This window comes from Anser brachyrhynchus, assembly GCF_964034855.1.
Source record: "Anser brachyrhynchus genome assembly, chromosome: 2".
NCBI classification, from domain to species: Eukaryota; Metazoa; Chordata; class Aves; order Anseriformes; family Anatidae; genus Anser; species Anser brachyrhynchus.
The window spans coordinates 97866510-97875532 of NC_137695.1; the positions used below are offsets into that span (position 1 = coordinate 97866510).

The 9023-nt window shown below is 43.4% G+C and overlaps 2 protein-coding genes across 2 annotated transcripts; one reads left to right on the forward strand and one right to left on the reverse strand.

Moving 5' to 3' along the window:
• Positions 1 to 740: 740 nt before the first annotated feature.
• SEC61B (SEC61 translocon subunit beta) lies at positions 741 to 5692 on the reverse strand. Its single transcript, XM_080579355.1, has 4 exons — positions 5558 to 5692; positions 5332 to 5429; positions 5072 to 5173; positions 741 to 1064 (listed from the first exon to the last, which is right to left on the reverse strand). Exons 1-4 carry the CDS (start codon positions 5558 to 5560, stop codon positions 977 to 979), a joined length of 291 nt encoding a protein of 96 aa, XP_080435481.1. The 5' UTR covers positions 5561 to 5692; the 3' UTR covers positions 741 to 976.
• On the forward strand, positions 5623 to 7974 carry ALG2 (ALG2 alpha-1,3/1,6-mannosyltransferase). Its single transcript, XM_080579351.1, has 2 exons — positions 5623 to 6024; positions 6246 to 7974. The coding sequence occupies exons 1-2, from the start codon at positions 5686 to 5688 to the stop codon at positions 7146 to 7148; spliced, it is 1242 nt and encodes a 413-aa protein (XP_080435477.1). The 5' UTR covers positions 5623 to 5685; the 3' UTR covers positions 7149 to 7974.
• The last annotated feature ends 1049 nt before the right edge of the window (positions 7975 to 9023 follow it).

Below are 9023 nucleotides of genomic sequence, written 5' to 3' on the forward strand. Positions count from 1 at the left end.
CATAGAAAGGCCTTGCTTGGTTATCTGAATCCCATGACCACTTCAGCAATGAGAAAAAAAATGTACTCTAATGCACCAATATGTATGCACGTTTAAAAGGTGAAGGAAGAGCTGTCTTGACCATCCAAAAGGAAAATAAACACACAAGGAAAACTGAATGGGTATGAAGAGCCACTTAACTGTACCTCAGAGTCTGTTTGTACATCCTCTTATTTAAAAAGCAGCCATTACTTTTCCAGTCCTCCCATTCCTTTCTGACCTGAATCTCCTCATAAGAGCCTAGGCCTACAGAAAAAAAGTCTTTGACAGTCATGCAGTTATTCTTTTTTAATCATTTGGGTATCTATTCATGTCTTTCCTCAAGTGCAGTTTAAAAACAAGCATAATTGTATACTTTTAGTATAAGGAATATTGAGTAGTTTAACTTGCATTTAGGAAATAAACAAATCCATCTCTTTTTCTGGAGTTAACACAAGAACATGACCAGCACAGCTAACACACCTGAGTTTTGTTTTTAACAACGCCCTTGTTACCATCACGTTTGTGCACCCTATTTTGCTTCTCCCATTCACAAAAACATCTTCTGTCATAAAAGTATATAGTAATGTGCAGTATAAAAGAAACTGGTTTGAACTGTCAAATGGCATTTACTCAGAAATATGGTTATACATTGAAATCACAAGAATAATGCTTTAATTGTTCTGTGTTGGAATAGGAGGGGAAAGAAAAAGTTAAGACTGTTTCCATTTCCATATACAAATTTTATTTTAATACCTGTATTCTAAGTGTACAGATACAATGACCCATGACAGACCTTAAGATCTGACCACATAGAAAACTGAGTTCATTTTGTATTAGAGACAAAGTTGAAAGGACTTCAGCAGATGACAGGAAGCTTCCCCATTTTCTCTCCAAGAACAACCAGGATCCACCATATTTTTGGTCCAAGATGTCTGCTTTAAGTTGGCAGCTGACTCTATGAACGAGTGTATTTACCCCAGATGTGCAGCATAAATACAGAAGCAATAAAAAGAAGACTCATGACCAAAACTGGAACAGGCCCACTAAAAATAAAGAAAAAAATGAATTAACATAAAAAGCAAAAAAAAAAAATAGTCTGCTTTGTCCAAAAGCCAGTCATTACTAGCCAAACAAATCATCAAATCATTTGCAACCGTAAGAGAAAACTTATTCCATTCCCACAGAAATACCATAAAATGCACAGAAATGAGACAGCCACCTTGATCAAAAAATTGCTGCTGCCATTATGCTTTTAATCATAGTTACGTAACAGGGTACGTAAAACAATAAATCACAACAACCACCCCCCGCTTATTTAGAACTTAATAGTTTGTTACTAGTCATCACTGCAGAAAATTATCATCTGTATTTAGTGAACAGAGATGTAGTAAGATACAAGAAACAACAGAGTCCTCTAGCGGCTAGTCAAATTTTGGCCTAAAATTCACATTAGCATTTTTTTCCCCCACAGAGGTTTTACTTCATTCAAGGACAATGGCAGCAGTAAAGGAGATGGGGCCTGCTGGTTGTTTTTTGTTTGTTTTTTTTTGTTTTGCTTTTTTGAAAGAGATAATACAGAATGTCAGAAGTCACTCAGTCATAAAATCATTACCTAAAGTGTACAATTTAACAGATTTCTCAAACTTTTTTTCCTTCTCACTTTACCTATTGTTTAGAAACTGCATAGCGACGTTTTTCAAGAACAGTTTAATCTCAGGGTGCATGTTGAGAGACTAAATTAGCTGTTTCACACTGTTGTGACACAACAATTAACACACACTATGACAGGCACTCAGCACTGCTTCGTACCACTTACTTCATACCACCTTGCATCAGATTTATAATGTTATACTGGGTGAAACGCTGTGAATTCTCTCAACCAGCCTTCAAGCCACACCTTACAAATTACCCTTCAGGTTACCATCTACAAGGAGGTAAATGTTACTTGAACACAAAGTGAAACTCAAAATTGATTGAAACAATTTACTAACAATTCTCTACCAGATCAGAATTGTCATCTTCCCTTGCATTCTAGAACTCAGTAATAACTGATCATGCTTATTCTTCTTTGAGCATGGAGAACTGTGAACGCAGATGTAAACCACTTAGAAAGTAAACCAACAACACAATGTGCAAAATAAAAACTTTGCACGCACAGTAACTATACAAGCAGCCCCTATTAAGGGGCTTTCACTAAGCAACAGAACTTACTCTGCAGTTTTACAGATACTTGAAGTTTAGGTCCTACAGAAACAAGCATGATACCAGTTGCACAAAAAAAAATAATTTGAGCCTTTAATGGTAGCAACGTTTAAGCTACTCTTTGCCTAAGGCACACAGATAAAGAGAAATCTGTTTGCCTGAGAGGAGCACTACCAACCAGAACAGAGTAAATGGAAATAAGCTGGGGGGTGGGGGGTTGTTTGTGTGTTTGGTTGGTTGGTTGGAGTATGCAGGTTACATTGCTCCCACTACAGAAAACTCAGGCTTCCAACACTGGCGTGGAACTCGCTTCCCCCAGACAGCCTGCTCAAACCCTGGAATCCTCCTGCAAACACCTGGATCTTCTCGTCTCACCATGCCCACACAGTTAAATAAATAATAAACCTGACTTAGGCACCTCTAAAAATCTGGTGTTGTGCCCTTTGTAAGGCTACATACCACACATCCATTTTATGTTATTATGGCTCCACAGCAAACACTGCCTATAGCTCTTCAAGCAGTAAAGTTTTAAGATAGAGGAACCACAGGTATCAAGTACCACAAGAAGTGAACTGAATTTGGTTTTAGTCTTCTTTTCAAAGCACCAAATACTCATGGTAAGTATTAAACAGAAAAATAATCATATCTCACTCTTAACCAGATTTCCCACAGCTCCTTTTGCTAGCATTGTTTTTAAAGATGCAAAATATGCGCAACATCTTGTTGTTAGAGAGAAATGTACTTTCCTGAGACAAAACACAGGACATTTCATCTGCAGCAGAGTAGTCCTGATCGTGACTAGCATGAAATAACCTATTCTCAGATGTCTTATGTATTTTTCCAAATAATTAAGTGCTCTTATTTTAAGCACAGGGAAAAGAGCAACTCCCTTCCCCCAGAAAAAGAAATCTCACGCTAAGCTTCTATAGTGCTTTACGCAGAAGCAATCACAGCTTCTGCTCAATCACTTAACTGAGGCAACCACAACCTATCTATAACCCATTTTCATTTTTAAGCCTACTGAAATAGGACAGAGATCATAGCAATGGGACGGATGATACAGCAAACAAAAAGCTGTAAGCTAGGAAGAAAGATGCTCCCAATGGGAACAGGTTGCCCAGAGAGGTTGTGGATGCCCCATCCCTGGAAGTGTTCAAGACCAGGTTAGATGAGGCCCTGAGCAACCTGGTCTGGTGGGAGGTGTCCCTGCCCATGGCAGGGGGTTGGAACTGGGTGGGCTTTGTGGTCCCTTCCAACCCAAGCCATTCTATGATATGATTCTATGATTATGGTTTAGAAAATGTTACAGCTAGCGTTCAAGTGATCTGTAAAAGTGAGGTGGTTTTACAGATGTTTCATCCATTAAAACCCTGGCCATAGAGCCACCCATGGTAGCTTGCAAAAAGCACTCTTCCAAAACCTTAAAACTCGGGACCACGGGTTTGCAGCATAAATAAGAGGGGAAAAATCTGCTTATTGACCTGCTTGTATTGACGGTTAGCACAATGCACCACTGACCACAGACTGACCACTCATCAGCAAAAGGAAAACCAAAAGGTTCAGAAGGAAATCTACTGTAGTAAAGCTGCACTGACAGCTTGCACCACTGTTTTGTTGAAAGAGTTCTACTGAACAGTAGAATGTGTTTCCTTTTTTTTAAGCTTCATTTTATTCATTTTTTTTTTAAATTAAGCTTTAGTAGACCGAACAATACAGAAAATATGTGCCTTGATTTCTACACAGACATGCCCTAAAACACTACTCTCGCTCATTTTCTTTTTATTGTCTTTGCCTCGCCTCCTCTCTGGATTCAGAATGGACAAACTAAGACTGCAGCAGCAGCACACCAGTACTTTTTAGGTTGTTTGCAGTAGCCTGTTCGCTAAAACTATTAAGCACATATGAAAATGAGAACAGAAGATAACTACAGAGGAAGGATGTTCTTGGAACAATCACTACCTAGACTACCCGTGAGCTCTTCTCCAAACATTGTTCCTACAAGCAGCCGCAGCCATCTTAAGGAACCCCAAAATAAAATCCTAACGGATTCTAGAAAAAAATAAGTAACTGGTGTACCTTTGGGTACCCCCAAGTATATTGGGGGATAAAAAAACCTACAGGCCGTGAAGAACCCTACAAGAAGCACGGGCTCACACTGAGGATACGACTTAGCATGTACCCCTACCAGCTGACACGCTTCCTCCACGTTTGCCACCCCAGTATTAGGCTGCTAAGCTAGGTTGGGAAACTGACCTGAATGATTCAAACTGTCCCCAGACTAAGAATGTAGGCTCTCTTTATGGCATAAGGGATTGGAAGGTTATTTGTTTAGCAAGCTTAGCTAAAATAAACTTTTTTTTTTAAAATAAAAACACATGAAATTTTGCAAATCGTTTGACACACACACAAAAAAAAAGTTTGTGTGGCAAATCTTTTATACCATGTTCTCAAAAGGGGGTAAGGTGTCACAACATGCATATTAGAAGAGGGGAAAAAAATATATATATTTATTGAGACAAACCAGCATACATTGTAATTGTTCAACTATTTATGATGCCTAAATTCACCACAACAAGTAACTTTTCCCGATTTCAAAGAGAGCGCTTGGAGTCTCACAAGATCAGCCGAGTCTAGGCACTGACAAAACACGACTTATATCTACTTTTAGAAAGGAATTATGAGTTTAACCGCTCTGTCTCTAAATCTACAGGTTAAACACTAGATTTCCTGCCAAATCCACCTAAGCAGCCCCCAGTTCCGCTTTCCTCCGCAGGCTGCGGCGGCGATCCCTCGCTTCGCGCACCGCAGGCCCCAGAGCTGACGTGTCCAACCCCCAGGCCCCACTCACACTTTGAGGCCCGGCGAGTCCTCGGTGTAGAAGCGCCACATCCCGCCGGTCCCCGTGGACGTGGCACGGCCCGCGCTCCTGGTCCCGCAGCTGGCATTCTTCCTGCGGGGCACACCGGGGCGAGACAGACACCCGCACCCGTTAGAGACCCACGCCCGCTACCAGCCACCCCCCACGCACCCCAAAAAAGCCCCTCAGGGCCCGGGCGGCAGGGTCCTGGCCGTTACCCGAGCCCTCGCCCCCCGTCAGCCGCCCCCTACCTCTGCCTGACGGTGGAGCCGGCGGCGCGGGGGGCCACGGCTTTGCTGGGCGAGCGGCCGGAGGTGCCCACGTTGGTGGCGCTGGGGCTGGGCCCGGGCTGCGGAGAGAAGACGGGGGAAGGGGTGAGAGGAGAAGGGAACGGGTGAAAGGAGAAGGGGGGCGGCGGGGAGGGCGCCCCGGGCAGGGGCTGCCCGTGATGGCCGCGGGGCGGCCGCGACCCCTCACCATGATGGCGGCGGCGCTGCTCGGGCGCTGTGCGCGGCCCCGCCGCTGTGCGCGCCCCCGCCCTCCGGCCCCGCCCGCCGCCGGGCGCCAGAGGCTGACGTGGCGCTGGGGAGGCGGCCGCCGACAAAATGGCGGAGCGGGAGGGCGAAGAGGAAGGGGGGGGGGCGCCGTCCGTGCTCTTCCTGCACCCGGACCTGGGGCTGGGCGGCGCGGAGCGGCTGGTGGTGGACGCGGCGCTGGCGCTGCAGGCGCGGGGCTGCCGGGTGCAGGTGTGGACGGCTCGCTACGAGCCCGAGCGCTGCTTCGCCGAGACGCGGGGGCTGGCGGTGCGCCGCGCCGGGGGGTGGCTGCCGCGCAGCCTGTGGGGCCGCGGGCACGCCGTGTGCGCCGCGCTCCGCATGGCCGTCGTGGCGCTCTACGTGCTGCTGCTCAGCGGGGAGCGCGTCGACGTCTTCGTCTGCGACCAGGTGCGGGGCCGGCTCGTGGGGTCCCCTTCCCGGGGCCTGCTGGGGGTGGGGAGGCTCCTGGAGAAACCCCAGCGTTTGTGGGGGGGGGTGGGGGGGGGTGAGGGAGTGGGCGCTTTGGTGCCCTTCTCTTGAAAAGCGGTGGTTCTTGGGTGACGGCTTTCAACCCACCTCTTTCCCCTAACACAAATAATATTTTATTCTATTTCTCGTGGTTGCACTAGGTGTCCGCCTGCATTCCTATTCTTAGGCTGGCCAGAACCCGCAAGAAGGTTTTGTTTTACTGCCACTTCCCCGATCAGCTTCTGACCAAGAGAGAGTCGTTCCTGAAGCGAATCTACAGGATACCGCTTGACTGGCTGGAGGAGTACACGACTGGCATGGCAGACTGTATCGTTGTGAACAGCAACTTCACTGCTAACGTGTTCAAGGAAACGTTCAAGTCCTTATCTCACATAAACCCAGATGTCCTCTATCCGTCGCTCAACATCGATAGCTTTGAAACGATAGTTCCTGTAGACATAGCTGAGCTGATTCCTAAAAAGAAAAAGTTCTTGTTTCTTTCCATTAATAGGTATGAGAGAAAAAAGAATTTAGCATTGGCTCTTGAAGCTTTGCATGAGCTTCAGGGAAGACTTGACTCTCATGACTGGAATGAAGTTCATTTGGTTATGGCAGGTGGCTATGATAAAGCAGTTCTGGAAAATGTGGAACACTACGAAGAGCTAAGGAGCATTGCAACTAAGCTTAACATTAATGACCATGTCACTTTTCTGAGATCGTTCTCAGATGAACAGAAAATCTCTCTTCTTAGTAACTCTGTGTGTGTGCTTTATACACCTAGTAATGAACACTTTGGCATTGTTCCTTTGGAGGCAATGTACATGAGATGTCCAGTTATAGCAGTTAATTCAGGTGGTCCTTTAGAATCCATCTTAAATAATGTTACTGGATTTTTGTGTGATCCTCTGCCAACACAGTTTGCTGAGGCTATGGAAAAGATTGTGAGAGATCCTCTCTTAAAGGACGCAATGGGAGCAGCTGGGAGAGTCAGAGTTACGGAAAAATTTTCCTCAGGAGCATTCTCAGAACAGCTGTACCAATACATATGCAGATTAACACAATAAAACTATATTCCCATATTGCATTTTATACTTTTGTATCTGTGACTTGTATAGGGGGCTAGTGTTCAATGTGACTGTGATGACAAACCCAGTACTTGTGAGTTTTCTTGTTATATTTTGTACGCTGCCTTATGTCACTTGATTTTTAAAAAAAAAAAAGTGGAGAAGAAAATGTTTCTTACTGAAAGGTTCAGATTTTCATGTTTTCACCAATGTATGAACTCTTGCGTGCAGTACCTTGGATAAATGCATTGTTCAAATGGCAGTGAGTTACTAGGACATTATTGCATATATTACTTCAAGACTGGATGGTTAACTCAGTTTACAAAATACACATTTGTGCAGATAAGCACACCTTTATTTTTCTGTAAGACTTTCAAATTTGGATCATCAATAATTTGTAAGTGAAAGACATTGGCTATGGTATGGACAGGGATTGCACAGTCCAACTGTGCATTAAAAAAATAAACACCATTGTTAGGGATATGAATGGTGTGTCTTTTTTTAAATAGCCTTTTACTGTGCCTTCTAAAATTGCATCATCTAGTCACACTGGGAATCATAAATGAGCAAGTAGGTGTCTGAGCAAGAGAAAGGTGGGATAAGAAAACCAAGGCCATTAAACTACTTGAAGCAAAAATGTTTGTCCTGAAATTCTACATCAATGCAGATGCTTGGTATGCTTAAGGGTGTAATTTGAAGAGTTTCTGGTTTATAGAAGCTTAAATGATATTTATTGAACGTTTCATTATATTCTAAATTATAGAAAACACATTTATAAAAGATGATTATCTGAAATGTGTAATAAAGATGGATTTTGTTTTGCCTGTTTCAGTGATAAGTTTTTGGTAAAATATTTCTGAATAGTTTAGCTGGGGGACAGTAACCACACACGTTTCTCCCAAAGCAGGGATTTGACGTGACAATTTGACTTTCTTGTTGGTTGGTTGTGTTTGATTGTTTCCAAGTGTAAGACTGCGTTTTAAGCAAGGAATATCTTTTTCTATCTACCTCTTTTTTAGCACGTCTGTATTGCTTGGTTGTTGGATTTCCAATAATACACTGTTATGCAATTCATACAGTTGAATTGTAAATCTGAAAATGGACTGAGTAACAATAGTTTCCCTGTTTTTTTGAAGTCCAGTATTTTTTGAAGTACTATTTTGTGGTCTGCATTCCATGATTTGCTTTTAAGAAAAAGTTTTGTGAATTTTCACATTTTGTACTCCCCAGCAGAGACGGAACTGTTTCTGTTACTAAGGAATGTAACCAAGGTCTCAGTATAAAGTTTTTATTTAAAGTGAAAAAAAAAATCCATGAAGAAATTCTGTCCTTGTCTTCAGGAAGTTGTGATGCTATAATGGTTATACATCATGGCTTGGGAGCAGGTGATCTGATAGGCCTGATTTCCAACATTTCTGATCTAATGAGAAACACTGGCAAGGCCTAATCTAGTACGTTTGCTGGCTATTCCTGTATTTGTGTGCCTTCCCTGCCCCTTAATCCTTGTAAAGCAAAAGTTTTCTTAAACCTTTATGTTAACTTTTCAGGGTGGATGTTGCAGTGACTGAAGGGCCTGGAAAGAAGCATGAAAATTATCTGGTTATTGATGTTAACACGATGACATACTTGGCCTGGGTTTTAAGCTGCAGTGAGACGGGTTGAGATGGTTGGAACTGATTTGCATGGCTAGCTTAATTTATGTTACATTCTCCTTTCCAAATTGCACAGGTGTTAACTTAGAACCTAAGGTACATCAGTGCACACCTGCCTGTCTACCTGCAGGGGTAGCTCTGGTCACAGATCCTGTCCTGGTTCCAGCATTCAGAAATGAGGCCCTATCTTTCAACACAATTCAGTCCTGGAAAAAAAATAATA